General features: G+C 51.2%; 1 protein-coding gene across 1 annotated transcript in view; it reads left to right on the top strand.

The window, feature by feature from the left end:
• The window catches only part of GPR176 (G protein-coupled receptor 176), a 376,293-nt gene extending 357,899 nt beyond the window's left edge, over nucleotides 1-18,394 (top strand). Inside the window, exon 3 of the mRNA XM_086936568.1 lies at nucleotides 17,287-18,394. Within this exon, the coding sequence (XP_086792694.1) occupies nucleotides 17,287-18,394 (1,108 nt within the window). The remainder of the gene's footprint in view (nucleotides 1-17,286) is intronic.
• Nucleotides 18,395-20,311: the final 1,917 nt, after the last annotated feature.

The following is a 20,311-nucleotide window of genomic DNA, read 5'->3' as shown; positions in this document are numbered from 1 at the left end:
CCGTGTTGTTAGCGAGGATGCCAGCCGTGATGTTGATTGTGGTTTCTACTGCCTGGGTCAGGTGTCGGATAGCGCGGCTGTTAGCCATTGGGCCCCACAGAGGAACAAGTCCCTTTGCTGCATCCAGGAACTGTGCTCCAGTGGAGTCGGTTTGTTCAATGTCATTTGCGCGCCTCTGCCGGTGATGGTTAGCAGGGGCGACATATGTGGGAGGGAGAACGAAGGCGATGTAGCAGGTGCCCTTCCAACCTTTCGGGAGCCAGGTGTAAGCTTTGGTGCCACAAACAAAGTACATATTCGGAGAAGCAACAAAGGAAGGGGGATCAACTGAGTCCAATGTTCTGGTAATGCGGCAGGAACTGTGACCCACCAGCCGTGTTCCCTGGCCTTCGAGACACACAAGACCTGTGACATTGACAACAGTCAGAGCCACAGTCAGGGTGGCGGCAGTTTGTTTTTGCAGGTGAGAGAAGGTGGGTCTAGCCGGATTGTGGAGCACTTGCACTTCAACACGTTCTTTGGCTGGGATGTTCTTAAGGAAGGTGGCACCCGAGGGCACAGGACACAGGGGAGCAGAGGTCCTTCCGGTTCTGTTCAGCCAAAACTCAGAGTAGAAGTGCGACACTGTCTGGCTGGAAGTGGCGTTATCCTTGTGGCTCTCTTGCATGAGGATCAACCAGGCGAGGCAGGAGCCGTGAACTGAGAAAGGAGAAGGGATGAAAGGGATGGAGTGTCCAGTGGCGTGCGGGAGCAACCCGCAGATCCAACAGTTCGTGGCATTTGCAGCAAGGTTGTGTTGGTGCAACAGTTGCATGAAGGAATTGTTCCAGAATTCCCTACGCCTTTCTTGGAGCTGGGGCGACAGGGAGATCAGGTGATGCTCTTTCATGGGGGTCGGTTGTGCAGTGGGCAGCAATGCCTGATGAGCGGGTGTGCTTTCCTCCAGAATCCAGAAGGAGGTCATGAGGAGGAGGCAAAAGAGGAAGACAACGAAGAAGGCGATTGTCTTTGATTTGTGCAGATTGTCAGTCTTTGGGTTCCTGTAGCGGGTATTTCCTGTTGCTTCCATCATCTTCTTATCTGGCGCTTCCATCATCTTCTTATCTGGTGCTTCCATCATCTTCAAGGTGCTCGGTAGTGGGCAGAACCACAGACTTCGTTTAGCTTCTCTCCCGGTAACCCTTGGTTGTGTTTAGGTCACCGTTCTGAGATTTAACTTACTCCGTGGCCTACTTAGCCGAAGCTCCCTCCTTTCGACGCAGGAAATACCCTTCTCTGGATGGCACAGTGGGATCAGAGAATTTTGCAAGTTCGAGTGCCTCAGTATCAGGATAGCAGTCCAGTGCTGGCCGGTCTTCGTTCAGGAGCTCTTCTTGGGTGTTGACGTTATCTGTCGTGGCCAGGGTCGAGGAGACCTTCCTGCAGTGGTGTGCGTGCAGCCAGTGCCGCTTCCCCTCCACTCGAAGCGCCGTCCGGGTGGTGATCAGCACTTGCCAGGGGCCCGTCCACCGGGGTTCCAGACTCTTGGCCCGTTGAAAGTTTGGGATTAGCACAAAGTCCCCCGGTTGGATGTCGTGGCCTGGGCCCCTGGAAGCATCGGGGATGGCCTGCTGCACCTGTTGATGAATTACAGACAACGTTTTAGTCAACTTGCACAAATAATCAGACAGTAGGACGTCCGGGACGTCATGAATGGAGGTCGGTTTGGGGGCAGTCCAGAGGTTCATCGGTCGCCCGAATACAACCTCGTAGGGGGTCAAATGGTGTTTGGTGGGAGTAGAGCGCATCGACAGCAAAGCCAGTGGGAGGGCATCTGGCCACTTAAGTCCGGTGGTGGCCACTATTTTTGACAATTTCAGCTTCAACGTGGCATTATGTCGCTCCACCAGACCGGCGGATTGGGGGTGGAAGACCGCATGAAACCTTTGCTTCACCCCCAACCCTTTTAAGATTAGTTGGATAACCTCAGCTATGAAGTGGGGGCCATTGTCGCTCCATAAAATTCGACAAAGGCCATAGCGAGGAAAAAATTCTTTCAGTAGTACTTTGGCAGTAGTCATGGCAGTGTTGTCACGGGTTGGATAGGCCTCTACCCATTTGCTGAAAGCACATACAATGACTAGTACATACTTCAAGCCTTGACATCTCTCCAGCTGGATGTAATCCATCTGGAGGACCTCAAAGGGGTGATTGGGGGTCCCAAACCCTCCCCAGGGTACCACAGTTCCTTTCCCGGGGTTGTGTTGCAGACAGATAAGGCACTGCTGGACCAGGCGTTTGGCCGAGTCGGGGATTTTGTCGTTGTACCAGACTTTGGAAATGAGTTCGATCATGGGTGCAGATCCTATGTGTGCGGGGGAATGTGCCATAGTCAGTATCGGGATCAGGTATGAGTCAGGCAGCAGCCATCTGTTTGCGTCTTTTGTCTGCCAGCAGCCCTCATCGTCCTTAAAACCCATCCGTGCCCACTCGGTCAGTTCGTGAGGGGTGCTGGCCGACTGGATGTCTCTAATCATTTCCCTAGCATCAGTCCATTTCTCTGCTTGTGACCTGGTCACATATATGCGTGCCACCGTCCTATTCTCAGCCGTGGTTCGTGCAGTGATGTTGGCCAGCGCGTTCCCTTGTCCGACTAAGTCTGTCACCTTCTTGTGTGCCTGGCATTTGATCACTGCTAGTCGTTCGGGGAGGAGAACTGCCTCAATCAGGGCTGAAACCAGATCTCCGTGAAGGATGGGGGTGCCGTGGGACGTCAGGAATCCCCTTTCCCTCCACAGGAGCCCAAAATGGTGAACCACCCCGAAGGCATACTGGCTGTCTGTATATACGTTCGCGGTGGTTCCTGTGGCTATGATGCATGCTCGTGTGAGGGCTATCAGCTCTGCTGCCTGGGCAGATCGTTGTGTGATGCGGGCTGTCTCAACTACTGTTCGGGCTGTCGTTACTGCATAGGCAGCTGAAGTGGTGCCATCTGGGAGTTTGATGCATGAGCCGTCTACCCATAGCTCTCCATCAGGGTCTGTAAAAGCAGTGTCTCGGAGGTCAACTCTACTCCTAGTTTGTTCGTCCGTGAGGGTCACACAGTCGTGTATGGGAGGCACGTCGGGGTCATTTTCAGGCAGGGGCAACAATGTGGCAGGATTCAAAGTCGTGCATCTTTTTAGTGTGATGTGGGGTGCAAGTAGTGTCAATTCGTACCCTGTCAGTCGTGCGCTAGTCAGGTGTTGAGTCTTGGTTTGGTTCAAAAGGGTGTCGACTGCATGGGGTACTAACACGGTGAGGGAGTTTGAAAGTACGATTCCCTCGCTCTGACGGATAGAGACAGCAGCGGCAGCTACTGCTCGAAGGCAGGCAGGCAAAGCTCTGGCTACAGGATCAAGAGTGGCGGAGAAGTAGGCACAAGGGCGCTGCTTAGGACCAATGGATTGAGTTAGGACAGACAATGCACACCCCTCCCTTTCGTGGGTGAAGAGGGAGAAGGGTTTGGAGTAATCCGGGGTTCCCAGGACGGGTGCGGAACAGAGGGCATCCCGTAATTCCTTAAAGGATGCTTGACACTCAGGGGTCCAAGGGAGCGGGAAGGGGGCATCTTTGGTCAACAAGGCAAGTAGGGGTTTTACAATGAGGCTGAAATTTGGTAACCATTGTCTACAAAAAGAGGTAAGGCCAACCAAAGAGCGGACTTGCTTTTGTGTTTTTGGGATGGGGGTGTCTAGGATGGTTTGGATTCGATCGGGCGTAAGTTTCCTCCCTTCTTTGGACAGGAGATGGCCTAGGTATGTCACTTGTGGCTGGCAGAACTGCAATTTCTTTTTAGAGACTTTATGGCCATTTTCTGCGAGAAAGTGTAGGAGTTGGACAGTGGCTGTGATTGCAAGTGGGGTGGTGTCGGCCGCCAAAAGGATATCATCGACATATTGGATCAACACCACTCCATCCGATAGCTGGACGGCGTCCAGCTGTCTTTTGAGGGCCTGGCTGTAAATACTGGGACTTTCAGTGTACCCCTGGGGAGCTCTACAAAATCGGTACGAGCGGGATTTTAGGGTGAAGCCGAAGAGATAACGGCTGTCTGGATGGATGGGGATAGAGAAAAACGCATTCTTGAGGTCGATAACAGTGAAGGTGGTGGCAGTGGACGGGATGAGGGTCAGAATGGTGGTGATATCTGAGACTACGGGGTATTGGGGTTCAACCACTTTGTTAATCTCTCGCAGGTCGATGATGAAGCGGTACGCTTTCTCATCTCCCTCGCCTTGCTTCTTAACAATGGGTAGGAAAGGGCTGTTGCAGACATTGCTAACCACCTCTTCAACCACTCCTGCATCTACCAGAGACTGAATGATCGCTACCAGTGCCTTCTCGCCCTCGGGCAATATCCGATACTGTGGGAGTTTCGGGAGCATAGCGTCCTGTCTTACAGTTATATGAATAGGGTCAATCATCATTCGTCCCACATCAGAGTCATTTTTGGCCCATAGGTACGGAGGCAGGGTGTCAAGCAAGGACAGGTCAGCGTCAGTTATGGAGCACATGTGTCGTGCAGGGCAGGAGTTGGGCATGCCTGGGTTGTCGTACAGGATGACTCGGATTCCATCTGGGGAACACCTAATGGTTGCTCGAAAATGCTTCAGTAAGTCAATGCCCATAATGGCGTCAGGGGAGTTGGAGGAGAGCAGAAATGTTGTGTCAGTGGTGTTGCTTTCTAGGTCAAAGGTGATAGGCACGGACAGGGGATTACATCGAAACCTATCGATGTAATGTGTGAGCCAGACAAAGGTGCCCTTGGAATCAGTCGTTTCGATAACACACTACGTGTCGCCCCAGTGTCTACCAAAAATGGAGACTCTGTACCCAGGACCTTAGCAGTGACGTAAGGACCTTGCTGGTCAACACAGAGCTCGACTGGATACCTCCCTTGCCCCTGGCAGTCCTATGCAAAATCGGGGGCATTCTCACCGTCGGATAGTTGATACTGGTTCTGTTGGGAACGGTCAAACGTGTTCGATCTCCCTGGTCGGTCATTGTTGGTGTCGTTCGAGTACCCTCGTCCTTGTCCCCTATTTCTCGGCCCACCCGCTACATCCTTGGGGTCCCTATTTCTGCCCACTTCTAACAGAACCGGACACTGGGATTTCCAATGGCCGAATCCTTTGCAGAAGGCACATTGGTCCTCACTAATGTCTCTACGTCCAGTGTGGGGTGTTGGGGTGTGGTCTTTGGGAGGTGGATTTCTAGGGGTGGTCGATTGGTAGTTCCCCCTGTGGGGTTCCCGTCCGACCGTTATACCTTGTATCTGAGCTATCATCACCCTTTCTTTCAAATCTTTCTTCTTTTTCTCGGATGCCCTATCACTCTCATTCTTCTGGTGCTCGTAATACTGAGCCATCTGAAGGATAGCTGCGGGTTTGGAGGCCCCCCAACTACTCTCACTCGTCTGCAGTTTTTGGGAGACCTCTTGTGATAGACCCTTTACATAATTTTGCACAAATAGGTGTTGTCCGGTTGCGGTGGTCATGTCTTGGCCACTGTAGTCGGAGAACACTGTCTCGAATCGAGAGAAGTATTCCGATACATCTTCCTGGGGTTTCTGACGACAGGCCGTGACTATCGACCAATCTACCTTTTTCTCTGGGATCAGTGTCTTTAACTTCTGAACTAATTTGTCTGGGAGTTCTAATATATCCTTTACTGGTTTCCTTCCAGGCTCTCGCTGTCTATCTAGTTCACTGAGTTGGTTCCAGGTATGTCCAAACAGATCCGTGTGGTCAGCCTTCCGGATTTGCTTCCACACGTCAGCTGGCAGGCATAACCCGAAAAACAAGTCAATGTCCGCTAAAGTCATTATCGTCGAACCCAAGGCTGTGCCCAATTCGGTATAAAATGCTGTCGGGTTCTTTCTTAAATCGGGCAGAGTTTGTCTAAAAGTTAGGATATCCTGTCGGTCCCATGGTTGGTAAACCCAATTGTACACAACCCTCCCCTTTGCATCTGCGTGATTAATATCATCGTTTGTTCCCAGACCACGTGGCGGAATCCAGTAAGGGGCCGCCTCTCTGATGGGCATCATAGTGTTGGCTACTTCTACTGAGGTTGTTTCAGGGACTGTAACCTTGGCTTCTGGTTTTTGTTCCGTGAGGTGGCGGAAGACCTCAAGCATCTGCATGAAGAGCTCCGTCGCCTCACGTTCAGTCCCATCTCCAACATCAATCTTCCTATACAGTGTTGTCAGTTTAGCGGGGCCCTTACTCTGATACCTATCTTCATATGCGTTCAGGGTGTGGTAGCTGAATCGTAAAATGAAATGCCGTCTGTGGCTGTCGGCATGCGAATTATAGGTGTTCATTGTGTATTCTTCGCTCTCCCTTCGTTCTACTAATGTCTTTGCTATTTTGTCAATCCCATCCCGCTCATCTTTGCTTAACCTATTTGGTCTGGCTGGTGGTTGCTTGCTAGCCTCGGGGTCATCTGGCGGTGCTGTTAATGTGGTTGGTGCGGAGGCCGTGAGGGCTGGTGCACTAGCGCTAAGGTCGCTCTCGTTCGCACTCAAGGCTTGCAGGTGTTGTTGGCAGGGGGCATATGGAGGGGGCATGTAGATGATTGGGGGACCTAGCAGTAACTCATCGTTCGCCCGTTGTTTGGAGGGCAATTCAGGGTAGAGCGCAGAGGGGGTCCTAACGGGACATTGACCTGTCAACCCTGATTCTTGGGTTTGTGTAGCTTCCTTTCTTTCTTTTATTTCTTCTTCCAGTTGCTTAGCGGCTAGGTGGGCTGCCTTTCATAATTCTTTCCCTATTTTTGCTTCTTCTCTTTTTCTTCATTGCTCCGTTTCTTTGCGCCACATGCCGATACTATCGAGCATAGTGGGCGTAGTCTTACTTTTCTGGAGCGCTATTTCTAATGTTTTTATTTTATGATCGTCAAAGGAACCTATCAGTGGCCACTGACTTTGAGGGTTCTTCTTTGTATATTTATGCCATAACTTAGTATAAGCTATAGCGACTAGTCCATGCTTAGTGAACATGTCCTTATTAGGGGTGCCTTCCAGCGGGGCTGGATGGTTCATCTCTAATAAGCGGTCCGGGCTGAACAGGCTACCAATCAGTGGGGAGAAGATAGGCATGACGGGTTACAACGGGGACAAAGGTCTGCACTACCTATCTTATCACGGCGGGCAAAGACTAGACAGAATATTTCTATTCTTCCGTTGTTTGCAGGCCGTGAATACCTCAAAAGAACCTATACCGAACACTTAATGTACGGTCAATCAAACAATCAGTGGGGAGAATAAGTGGGTACGACGTGTTAAAGGTTTGCGTTACCCACTCTTTCTCTACCTGCAAAGAGAGACCTTGTTCTTCCCTGTTTGCAGACAGAGAATCTCCAGACAACAATCCACGAACGAGAGTTCGGGAAAACAGTGGGGGAGGAAGTTAGGCACGACGGATTACAACGGGGACAAAAGTCTGCGTTACCTATCCTTCACTGCTTGCAAAGAGAGAGCCTGTTGTTTCTCCGTTTGCAGACGGTGAATCTCCAGAAGACTCAACAAAGCGTAATACTAGTATTATCCAAATCAAACAATCATTTCGTAATTTTGTCGCCTTTACACGGCCTTACCCGGACCGCATGGACAGTTTCCTGTCTTCCGAATCCAGCGCTCGATCGTCCTCTATTCTTCGTGATGTTCGCGGCACTCCTGATGGTTCCCAGTCAGGATGTTGATCACTCGAGAGAGGTCTGTTCAGAACTAGTGAAGTTCGGATGATCGGCTGTCAGACGAGGGTCTATCGGACAGGAGCTCTCCCGATCGTTACAGTCGTTCACTCTGTCGTCAGGACCTCTCCCACTGGATCCACGTGTCGCTGATGGGCCCCACGCTTTGGGACGCCAATTGTAGAAAAAGGGTAGGGCTGTCGGCCTGTTTCAAGATTGCCCGGCGTTACCCGCCTCTATACCATTCTGGTTACCAAACAAAGAGACAGGCGCTGGAGACTGGAAGGCAGGAAACAGAGGTTTTTATTCCGACGGAGCAGAACACATCAGATCAGACAACAAGGTATCGTCTCGAGGTGCTCTAACAGCCTCTCTGAGGCCTGGCCTCTTATACACTGGTTTATGGCATGTGACCTTTCTTTATTACAATCAAGACATTGTGAAGCAAGGAAAAAGACATCCCCGTAATCCTCGTGTCAATCCCACCCCCACATGCATCCACAATAGAGGTCCTGTAACTGCGGGACCAGAAATGGGCAGGAGACGTGTTTTAGTTACTCTGGCTTTTAATTGCTCATACAGTGCATCAGTACAAGTTTTGCGAACTGTGGACCTCCGGGGTGATCTGCTTCTCTCTCGGTGCTGTTTCTTACGGGCTCCCTCTTCTTTCCTCCGGACCGGACTCCGTCGCTCAGGGGGATCTGGAGGCTCCGTGCTGGCCGCCCACGCCGATGCCGAGGGGGGGAAAAGGAAAGGAGAGGCAAGTATCAGAAGAGAGCCACAGTCGTGCAGGTGGAAACACAAAAGGGGGGGTAGTGATGGGAACACGTAGTACAGTGACCTTTTTCTGCTAGTTTGACTTCAAGGAGGAGAGTGAGTGCTCGTGCGTTTCCCCCCTGGGACGCTCCTCAGGTTCCTCCCTCCCCTGTCTGCTAGTTGTCGGGCTTTATCAGTGAACCACCCCAGGAAGCGTTTACGTACCTCCTTGAGCCGTACCCCTCCTGGCGTATGGCTGGGCAACTCGTGGTGTTGGCCTCCAGGCGTTCCCCGTTCTTCCTCTGGTTTCTCGGCGTCTCCTTCCTCCTGCACGGCTTGGTCCAAACTGCTCTCGGAAATCAGCTCCCAGGTCCACTCTGGATCCGTCGGCTCTCCTTCAGAGCGAGGGGTCCCGTCGATCCTCCTGATGCTGTCGCTCCTCTTGTCCTCGCTCTTTCCGCTTCCTCCTCTCCGCTTTCTCGTCCTTCTTCTCTCCGCTCCTCTACGCTGCTTCCCGCCACTCTGCACCTTAACTTATCTTATCTTAATGTTTTGGTGAAGCGCTACAGCTGCCCCGGCAATGAGGCGTCCCGGCGCTGAAACCTAGATCCGATCCTGAGCTAGAAGGTCCAAGGACAGAGGAAAGTTTACAGGCAAGGGAATAGAAGAGTTTTCACTGCCTTCCGGAAAGCAGATAAGTTGTCCAGCGCACGAATATGATGTGGAAGTTCATTCCACATCTTGGCTCCCAGGAACCTAAAGGAGCGTCCGCCCATGCGGCAGAGTTTTATGCGTGGGACGCAGAGAAGGTTTTGGTTGGAAGATCTTAGGTTCCGTGACGGCGCATAGGGAGTGAGAAGGGGTTGAAGCAGAGGGGGAGTGTTAAGTTTGAGAATTTTGAAGGTCATGATGAGGGTCTTAAACTTGATTCTGGAGTCAACCGGGAGCCAATGCAGTTTTCTGATGGTTGCTCTGGCTGAGCATCTGCGGGGAAGGCCGACCAGAGTTCTAGCGGCCGAGTTCTGCACGCGTTGGAGTCGTGCTAACTCACATTTGTTGGCGCCAAGAAGGAGTACGTTGGCGTAGTCTAGACGCGAGAGGATGGTGGCTTGGATGATGAGTTGGCGGGTCTTTGCGTCAAAGAAGCCTAGTATGTGGCTAAGGCTTCTCAGTAAGCCAATGCAGGTGCCGGCAACTTTCTTGGTGTGAGCTCGAAAGTTGAGTGAGTCGTCCATCCAGACACCCAAGTTTTTCACTAGGGTTTTGGGGGGAGGGATGGTACCAAGGGAGGATGGCCACCAGTGCTCATTCCAAAGGCTGGTGTTTTTGCCAAGGAGGAGCACCTCTGTTTTTCCGCCGTTGAGTTGTAAACAGTTTGTGGTCATCCATTGGGCGACCGCAGAGAGTCCGTTTTTAAAATTAGAGGAAAAGTTGGAAGGTCCATCTGAGAGGGCAATGGCCAGTTGTGTATCGTCAGCGTACGATACCAATGTCAAGCCCCATTCTTTGGCCACTGCCGCCAGAGGCTGAACATAAAGATTAAAAAGAGAGGGGCTTAGCGCAGAGCCCTGCGGGACTCCCTGTTCAATAGGGTGGGGTTTAGATAAAAAGGGGGGGGCAGAGACTCGAAAGGACCTGTTTTCGAGGAAGGATCTAAACCACTCCAAGGCATGGCCCGTTACTCCAAAGGTCTCCAGACGTTTAAGAAGGATGACATGGGATACCGTGTCAAAGGCCGCGCTGAGATCCAGAAGGATCAGCGCAGCACCTTGACCGGCATCCAAGATCGTCCGGAGGTGCTCTGTGGTGGCTAAGAGAGCAGACTCAGTGCTATGGCCTGGTCTGAACCCATTTTGTGATGGGTCCAGAATGTTGTTTTTGACCATATGCTGGGATAGAGCACTGTTAACATGCGCTTCAGCGAGTTTGGAAAGCCATGGAAGCAGGGAGATAGGACGAAAGTTCTCCGGTTTAGATGGGTCTAGGGTGGGTTTCTTGATGATAGGCGAAACCCACGCTTGCTTCCAGGCAGATGGTACGCACGCTGAAGTAAAGGAGAGGTTCAGGATGGCGGTTAACGCTGGTAGGAAGAAGTTGAGTGATTCTAGGAATTGAGCCGGGCGCATGGGGTCTGCGGGGGAGCCAGACTTGACTTTGTTGCATAGTCTGATAAGAATGTCTTTGGAGATTTCTGGGATGTAGGTCAAGGTCGAGTAGCTAGGAGAGGCGGAGGGATAGCTGATGGTATTAGGGTCATGCTGGGGGAAGGAGGTGTAGATTTTCTGCACCTTGTCAACGAAGAATTTAGCAAGTTCTTCGCATTGTTGCTCAGAGGAGATCATAGGGGGGGGTGTTTTGCTGCTCTGTAGTTCTTGTACGAGTTTGAAAATTTCTTTCGCGGGGGTGGGACTAGATTCAATTTTATCGGCGTAGAAGGCGGTCCGTGCAACACGGATGGCTTTATGATACGTTTTTTGTAGCAGAAGGTATTTAGCTTTGTCTTCTTTATTGTATTCCCTACGCCAAAGGCGTTCTGCCTTTTTACATTCTTTTCGTAGATTTTTGAGTGTGTCGTTGTACCAGGGGTTCGATGGCGAGTTACGGCCTTTTGTCCATTTGGCAGGGATAAGACTGTCTAGTCCGCCCGTAATCCACTCGTGAAACGAGCTGTAGTTAGCGTTGATGTCAGCGTTAGAGTCAGGGTGGAAATCCCCTAATGTCTTGTGTAGGTCCTCATGAGACAGTTTGTGCCACGGTCTTTTTAAACGGCTGGTCGGTGCCGTATTGTGCCTGCTTTTGTTGACCGGAATGGCCAATTTAATAAGGGAGTGATCTGTCCATCCCATAGTAAGGGGTGGCTCTGAGGTGAGTTCTTCTAAGTTGGAGAAGACTGGGTCTAGGATATGGCCGGCTAAGTGAGTTGAAGTGGAGATGAAGGGGTTGAGTTGCAGTGCAGAGAGATCTGCAAGGAGTGTTTTGATCGTGGAGTCATTAAGTAGATCAAAATGGAGATTAAGGTCTCCCAGAATGGTAAAATTGGGGTTTTTGGTGATTAAAGAGGTTGTTGACTCAAGGAGGGCCTCAATGAATTTTGAAGAGGGGCCAGGTGGGCGGTAGATGTAGAGACCCGAGTTATGGTAATTTTGAAGTTGGCGCATTCAGAGTCTGCCAGATCTTCCTTGACAAAAGAACATGAGAGCGTTTTTTTGTGGATTATAGCGAGACCGCCTCCTCTACCCTCTCTGTTAATGGCCGACATCAGGTAGTCGTCAGGTAGAGTAAGATTGGGAATGGTGGAGGTGCCATCGCGAAGCCATGTTTCGCAGAGGAAGAAGATATCTGGATTTTCATCCAGTATTAGAGTGTTAACCTCCAGGTGGTGTTTAACTAGTGATCTAACATTGAGGTGGAGTATCGTGATGGAGGTGGTTTTGTCCGGACCTATAAACTGTTGGGCGGCGTGGGGTTTAGTAGTAGAGAAACTACAGGTTTGGCATTGTAGGCAGGTGAGACCGGGCTTACCTGTAATGTTTACGCAAGATCTTCCGGGGTTCCAGCTATGAAACGTCTCACTATCATAGGCGAGGAATGGTGATGATATTTGGCCAGGGGGTCTGGCGAGAGGCGATGACTTGGCGACGACGGGCGCAGACGGGCTTGCCTTAGGCGCGCCTTCGGCGCGCAAACGGCGCTCCCGCTGCGCTCGTCCGCTGCGCTTCCTGTACAGGCGGAGTCAGCGCGCACGCCTGGGAGATTGGCGGCAGCTGAGAAGCGCGAGGTGGGCGCGTCAGCTCAAGGGCAGCTGTGCGCTGAAGCAATGAGGCGCTTAGGTGAGTGTTGTAATCTTTAAAAAACACAGAAAACAGTGACACCACACAAAGCAAGGAAATAGTGAACTTTGTTCAATTTTAAAATTTTTCGAGTACCTCCAGCTCCCGGCTTCCGCCTCAGGACTGGGTCAAAGGTTTGTTCGTTGCCGCTGGGAGTCAGCGGTTTAAGTATAGCCAGCAGGGGGCGTGGCCTGAAGGGGGCGGAGTCAGCGCGCACGCCTGGGAGATTGGCGGCAGCTGAGAAGCGCGAGGTGGGCGCGTCAGCTCAAGGGCAGCTGTGCGCTGAAGCAATGAGGCGCTTAGGTGAGTGTTGTAATCTTTAAAAAACACAGAAAACAGTGACACCACACAAAGCAAGGAAATAGTGAACTTTGTTCAATTTTAAAATTTTTCGAGTACCTCCAGCTCCCGGCTTCCGCCTCAGGACTGGGTCAAAGGTTTGTTCGTTGCCGCTGGGAGTCAGCGGTTTAAGTATAGCCAGCAGGGGGCGTGGCCTGAAGGGGGCGGAGTCAGCGCGCACGCCTGGGAGATTGGCGGCAGCTGAGAAGCGCGAGGTGGGCGCGTCAGCTCAAGGGCAGCTGTGCGCTGAAGCAATGAGGCGCTTAGGTGAGTGTTGTAATCTTTAAAAAACACAGAAAACAGTGACACCACACAAAGCAAGGAAATAGTGAACTTTGTTCAATTTTAAAATTTTTCGAGTACCTCCAGCTCCCGGCTTCCGCCTCAGGACTGGGTCAAAGGTTTGTTCGTTGCCGCTGGGAGTCAGCGGTTTAAGTATAGCCAGCAGGGGGCGTGGCCTGAAGGGGGCGGAGTCAGCGCGCACGCCTGGGAGATTGGCGGCAGCTGAGAAGCGCGAGGTGGGCGCGTCAGCTCAAGGGCAGCTGTGCGCTGAAGCAATGAGGCGCTTAGGTGAGTGTTGTAATCTTTAAAAAACACAGAAAACAGTGACACCACACAAAGCAAGGAAATAGTGAACTTTGTTCAATTTTAAAATTTTTCGAGTACCTCCAGCTCCCGGCTTCCGCCTCAGGACTGGGTCAAAGGTTTGTTCGTTGCCGCTGGGAGTCAGCGGTTTAAGTATAGCCAGCAGGGGGCGTGGCCTGAAGGGGGCGGAGTCAGCGCGCACGCCTGGGAGATTGGCGGCAGCTGAGAAGCGCGAGGTGGGCGCGTCAGCTCAAGGGCAGCTGTGCGCTGAAGCAATGAGGCGCTTAGGTGAGTGTTGTAATCTTTAAAAAACACAGAAAACAGTGACACCACACAAAGCAAGGAAATAGTGAACTTTGTTCAATTTTAAAATTTTTCGAGTACCTCCAGCTCCCGGCTTCCGCCTCAGGACTGGGTCAAAGGTTTGTTCGTTGCCGCTGGGAGTCAGCGGTTTAAGTATAGCCAGCAGGGGGCGTGGCCTGAAGGGGGCGGAGTCAGCGCGCACGCCTGGGAGATTGGCGGCAGCTGAGAAGCGCGAGGTGGGCGCGTCAGCTCAAGGGCAGCTGTGCGCTGAAGCAATGAGGCGCTTAGGTGAGTGTTGTAATCTTTAAAAAACACAGAAAACAGTGACACCACACAAAGCAAGGAAATAGTGAACTTTGTTCAATTTTAAAATTTTTCGAGTACCTCCAGCTCCCGGCTTCCGCCTCAGGACTGGGTCAAAGGTTTGTTCGTTGCCGCTGGGAGTCAGCGGTTTAAGTATAGCCAGCAGGGGGCGTGGCCTGAAGGGGGCGGAGTCAGCGCGCACGCCTGGGAGATTGGCGGCAGCTGAGAAGCGCGAGGTGGGCGCGTCAGCTCAAGGGCAGCTGTGCGCTGAAGCAATGAGGCGCTTAGGTGAGTGTTGTAATCTTTAAAAAACACAGAAAACAGTGACACCACACAAAGCAAGGAAATAGTGAACTTTGTTCAATTTAAAAAAATTTCGAGTACCTCCAGCTCCCGGCTTCCGCCTCAGGACTGGGTCAAAGGTTTGTTCGTTGCCGCTGGGAGTCAGCGGTTTAAGTATAGCCAGCAGGGGGCGTGGCCTGAAGGGGGCGGAGTCAGCGCGCACGCCTGGGAGATTGGCGGCAGCTGAGAAGCGCGAGGTGGGCGCGTCAGCTCAAGGGCAGCTGTGCGCTGAAGCAATGAGGCGCTTAGGTGAGTGTTGTAATCTTTAAAAAACACAGAAAACAGTGACACCACACAAAGCAAGGAAATAGTGAACTTTGTTCAATTTTAAAATTTTTCGAGTACCTCCAGCTCCCGGCTTCCGCCTCAGGACTGGGTCAAAGGTTTGTTCGTTGCTGCTGAGAGTCAGCGGTTTAAGTATAGCCAGCAGGGGGCGTGGCCTGAAGGGGGCGGAGTCAGCGCGCACGCCTGGGAGATTGGCGGCAGCTGAGAAGCGCGAGGTGGGCGCGTCAGCTCAAGGGCAGCTGTGCGCTGAAGCAATGAGGCGCTTAGGTGAGTGTTGTAATCTTTAAAAAACACAGAAAACAGTGACACCACACAAAGCAAGGAAATAGTGAACTTTGTTCAATTTTAAAATTTTTCGAGTACCTCCAGCTCCCGGCTTCCGCCTCAGGACTGGGTCAAAGGTTTGTCTTCACTCTGTCCGCTCCTCCGGTGTATAGACACACCTGGGGTTGGGCGTTCTCCTCCTTTATCCACCTGGGAGACTCCGCCTCTTCTATACCGTTGGGCTGGTTAAAGGGCCATACATCTTCCTCGTCACAACTGTAGGTGTCGGGGCTGTACCACTCCGAATACTGCGTGGGCTGTGGAAAGAAGAGGGGGGGGGTCACATTGGGTCAGTTCGCGCCCTGTGGCGGTGTTCCCAAGGGGGACCCCGTTACAGGTCCTCAACCTGCTGATAAGAGGAGGGGGTTATCACGCAGCTGAGTGTTCTGCCGATTCTTAGGATGTGTGCGCCTGATCGTATCCCAGGGGGTGGGGAGGCCCTGATCAATAGTGGGTCCTCTGAAGAGGAGTGACTTCATACAATAGAGGGCAATAAACTGCGTCTTCCGACTAGGTGAAGGCCTGGGACCTCGTGCGACCGGTCGGATTCAGAGGAAAGGGTCATCAAAGGAGAAGTATTCATGAGGGGAATGGTCTGAGTGGACAAACAAGCGCGGAGCTTATCAACAGAGGGGTATTCATGAAAGGAGAGGAGGTGTTGGTCAGGCGTGGGTGCGAATCCCAAGGACAGGGTCATGCGGACTTGTGCATGTGAGGGAGGGGGCAGCCAGGGTGCGCGGAGGACGCTCGCAGGGTCAGGGGAGCGCGCTGGCGATCGATCGTGAACAGGGAGACCATGGTACCCAAAATGGCTGCCGTGCAGGTTATACGTGGGTGACAAGCTGGCGCAGATGATGTTCAGTTCGTAAACTTAGATTTCCACACAGTCATGCCATGTAGCTACTTGTGAAAGAAAATAAAAGCCCGCTGACATCCCTGCCCAGTGGATAGTCAATCTTGGCAGATTGCTGAGTTAACATCGGTTGTATTCTCCACAGGAAGGCCAAAACAGCTTTACCTCACTCATATTACCAAGAGTAAAACACTTATACTCTGGCCCTCTGGTCTCTTAAGTGTTGTGCAATATTCTTGCCCAGTCTGCTACCATCAATATTTGCATTCCAAATTTCCTTTTGTATCCAAGGCCAGGATGGGTGGCAGGTCCTTCAGGTACCTGGCTGCGTCCAGCTGGAATAAACTCCCTGTGGCGCTTCGCTTGGAACCCTCAGAGTCCATCTTCAGAGCTAAACTTAAAACATTCCTTTACACCCATTACTCCTCTTCACCTCTCCTGCTAGCACTAGGATCTTCAGCGCGGGGACACGCCGTAGGCGTCACCATGCGCTCTATAAATCCCCCTATTATTATTATTATTATTATCCTTTTTGGTATCGGCACGGTAAAGCCCGTTGGACAAACATAGGGGCTTTTTTACAAGCCCCTTGCGCCGCCAGTGCGTCACTTTTTATGACACTCAAGCGGCGCAGAGAGCTTGCCAATCGAGGCCACACAAGGCCCCTTTGAGTGGCTTTAAACGGCCTCATAGATATGGTGTAAGGCAACGCAGCGCGAGTAGCTTTATTGCCTTGCACTGCATCAGAGGGGCGTCCCATGTAAATGTAAATGTGTTTGTATAGCGCACTTCTACCCTGAGGTCTCGTAGCACTGTATTCATACTGCTGTGGAATCCTTCCTGGCTTTCCTGTGAAATGTCCCCTCCTGGGCACCCCCAAGGTGAAGCCAGTCATCCAAGCGCTGCTGGGGCCGCTGTGGAGATTAAACAAGCTATTGCCCAGAGTCACAGAGTGGGACCCATGATTAGAATAGGCACGAGGCGAGAATTATCAGGTCCGTGGAGATTGAGTCCAAGAGCCGCCGAGGCGGGAATTGAACCCTGGTCCCGGGTCAGACTTCTGCATCAGGTTCTGCCGCTCTAACCATTGAGCCACGCTTCTCCACGCTCCATGAGCAGTGCGGGGAGTGTTCCTAGGCAACACCCACAAGTTTTGACGCATTCCCAGATATACAAGGATCTGTAAACATGGTAATGCATCAAAAAACGAAGAGAAATATGTTCATTTCTCCTTGTCTTTTCTTCTCTGTACGTGCGCTGCATTCTGCAGCTCGCATAGAGAAAGGAAAAGGCCTCCATGGATTGTTATTGTGCAGGAAGGTGTTCCTTCCTACAGAAAAACAATCCTGCCAACAACGCAGGCGCCCTTGCATAGTGGTGTAATGGTGCCTGCGTTGGTGCTAGGCACCAGAGTTTGCACAGGCGCTGGCTGAAAGGACAGAAATGCACCGCATCTCGTAAATATGGTGCATTCCTCTCCTATAGATTTGGTGTAGGGCAGTGCTGCAAAAAGAATTGCAGCGCTGCCTTATGCCAAAATATTTGTAAATGAGGCCCATAGCGTGGAAAGATGGAGGTATACGGTCAATTTAGACATGTCAGTTTGTCTGTGTTGCATGAATATTAATATTTTCTTTCTTCTTTTCACAGATATTACTCAGTATTATATCCCTTAGAACGCAAGATATCGGATGCCAAGGCCCGGGATTTGATCATCTATATCTGGGTCCACGCGGTGATAGCCAGCCTCCCCGTCTTCGCTGTGACCAATGTGACGGACATATATGCCATGTCTACCTGCGCGGAGTCCTTGGGCTACTCCCTGGGCCACCTGTTGTATGTCGTCATCTACAATATCACCACGGTCATCGTGCCGCTAGTGGCCGTCTTTCTCTTCATGCTCCTTATCCGTCGGGCTTTGAGTGCCAGTCAGAAGAAAAAAGTCATCATTGCAGCCCTAAGGACGCCCCAGAATACCATCTCCATCCCCTACGTCTCCCAGCGCGAGGCGGAGCTGCATTCCATGCTGCTTTCCATGGTGATGGTCTTCATCATTTGCAGTGTCCCCTATTTGACCTTGGTCATCTACCGCACTATCCTCAACATTTCTGAGATCTCGGTGTTCCTCCTGCTCACTGCCATCTGGCTGCCCAAGGTCTCTTTGCTGACTAACCCTTTGCTCTTCTTGACTGTGAACAAGTCTGTGCGCAAGTGCCTGGTGGGGACCATAGTCCAGCTGCACCGGCGGTACAGCAGGAGGAACACCGTTAGCTCGGGCGGCATGGCTGAGGTCAACCTGGAGCCCAGCGTCAGATCGGGGAGTCAACTTCTCGAGATGTTCCATATTGGACAGCAACAGATATTCAAGTCCACTGAGGATGAGGAGGAGAACGAAACCAAATCCGTGGGCTCCAGTGACTACAAGGCCACGGAGATCCCCAGCACCAGCGTGGAGGTGGAGCAGACTCTGGTGCAGAAGTTCGTCCCACACTGTGCTGATTCCTCCGCTCAGGTGGCCCCGGCCATGCCTACTGAGGAGGAGATGCTCAATGACAAGTACTCCATGCAGTTTGGCTTTGGCCCCTTTGAGTTGCCGCCTCAGTGGCTGTCTGAGAACCGCAACAGTAAGAAGCGGCTGTTGCCACCCCTGGGCAACACGCCGGAGGAACTTATACAGACCAAGCAGCCCAAATGCAAAGCGGCCCGCAAGGTCAGCCGCAACAATAAAGTCAGTATCTTTCCTAAGGTGGACTCCTAGCAAGAAGCATCCCGTGGAGAGCTGATCCTGCGGATCCGGTGTGAGGGAACCGGATAAGCGCTGGTTGTTCCTCCAGACTGAAGCAAACAAGCTGGAAACCTACGACAAAGTGTTCCTTATACATGTGTTTTGATACATACCTACATGCTAAGAGTGCTACAGGATAGTGTTTCTCTTGGATTAATTATATATGTTAAAATCAATGTTTTGTATACATATTTGATTTGATGACTCAGAAAGGATGAAAAAAAGTTACATGTCCATTTTGTTTGTTTTTTAGGGAGGCAATTTTTTATGGTGCTCAGTCACTTGTGTCTCTAAGGGAATACCCATATTGTAATATTGTAATATTACCAGACTAGTATCATTTGTCCCAGCACCCTTGTTAGGCTGTACATCTCGACCCGTCCACAAAGCAACTTGCTGCAGTTACACTTTTCGCCCTAAATGGGACGGGTATGCCCAGACGTGGGTTCCTTGCTCACTGTGCCACTGGATTCAAGCTAACCTGGCTGATGAAGGGTGACGTGCCCTAAAACCGGTCTCAGGATGCTTGTTTCTAGTCTAGGGAGGAGCTGGCTTGGCAGTTTGGTCCGGACTGTTCCCATAAGGCACATTGTCAAGACTGATTTGCATATGTCTGGGTCCGAAGTGGGGTGGCGTAGTGGGCAAAAGAACGATGGATTTAACCCAGATCTCTTGACTGGGGGATAATGTTTGAATTATTCAGCATTCCGTCCATCATTTGTTGCAATTACACAAATCAACTTACTACTACTGACGAAATTTACGTTGGAGGCAGATGTGGGAAGTAATGGGACATCGGGCAAAGAATTCTGCATGTCCTGTTCATCCACATGGGAGCGCCTGGTCTCATTTTGAGTGCCACTGGAAATGACTTCAGACCGGTTACACAATTTATGTTGTACTTCTGCCAGCCTTTCTTGTGGTGCCACTTCTGGATAAGACCACTGTGTTGAACATGTCAGTATTGCACAGAAATCCCTCAAGATGACTCTGATTGCCGAAAACTCCAAGCACATCAGTGGCATTTGTACTGTGAGGGCTGAAAATGTAGCCCATATTGGGGACGCATTTCATTTATTCGCGTTTGTGACAACAGTTTCATCATGTCAGACTGATCAAATTTGGTGACATTTACATTGTGCACATTTTTCCACAGAGGTGGCCCCATTTGTTGCAGGCAGCTGCCATGTTGGGATAAAATGTTGGCAACAGCAGAAAGCACAGGCTTCAGCAGCCTGTCTTCTGCCTGTGTGGCAGATGTTTCCTTCAGAGGAGTGGCTGTCAGACCACCAAATGCTAACTCTCCCACCTCTTAAATGAAACTCAATACTACCTCTAACAGGCAGAGGAAGGCTCATAGGGGCTTATTTGGACTGCCGGTACTTCACTTTTCCCCATATGAAAAACGACGCACCGGCAGCGCAAGGGGCTTGTAAATATGCCCCATAGGGCGTGGGCAAAGACAGGTGTGCCAGGTACATGCCTGGCATGTAGCAAACTCGACACCAGCACCTCCTCCCTCAAAAAGACGCTAAGTTGACAGAACATCTCTTGCCTTTGCTACAGCTGATTGTTGATTGTGAGGGGTACTGGTGAGTTTTCTGTAAGTGTTGTAATAATCTGAATTTCAACTACACATTTAGAAGGGAAGCGAAATCACCGTTGACAATACTGCTGTCCCACGATGACATCACAGATTATTTTCCATCATTGATGTCCGTGCAGCTAATAACAACATCTACCTATCAAAACGAATCTCTGTTAGTGAGTTTGTACAACACCACCTTTAAGAGACATGGTTATTGACATATTGGATGGCTCCAGAGGGCCTTTATGTCAGTTGAACTCTAGCGCAAGCATATGAGTAATATACCATGGCTTCATCACCTC

This window comes from Lissotriton vulgaris, chromosome 9 (assembly GCF_964263255.1).
Source record: "Lissotriton vulgaris chromosome 9, aLisVul1.2, whole genome shotgun sequence".
In the NCBI taxonomy this organism is placed as follows: Eukaryota; Metazoa; Chordata; class Amphibia; order Caudata; family Salamandridae; genus Lissotriton; species Lissotriton vulgaris.
This window is presented reverse-complemented; position numbering and strand designations above follow the sequence as displayed.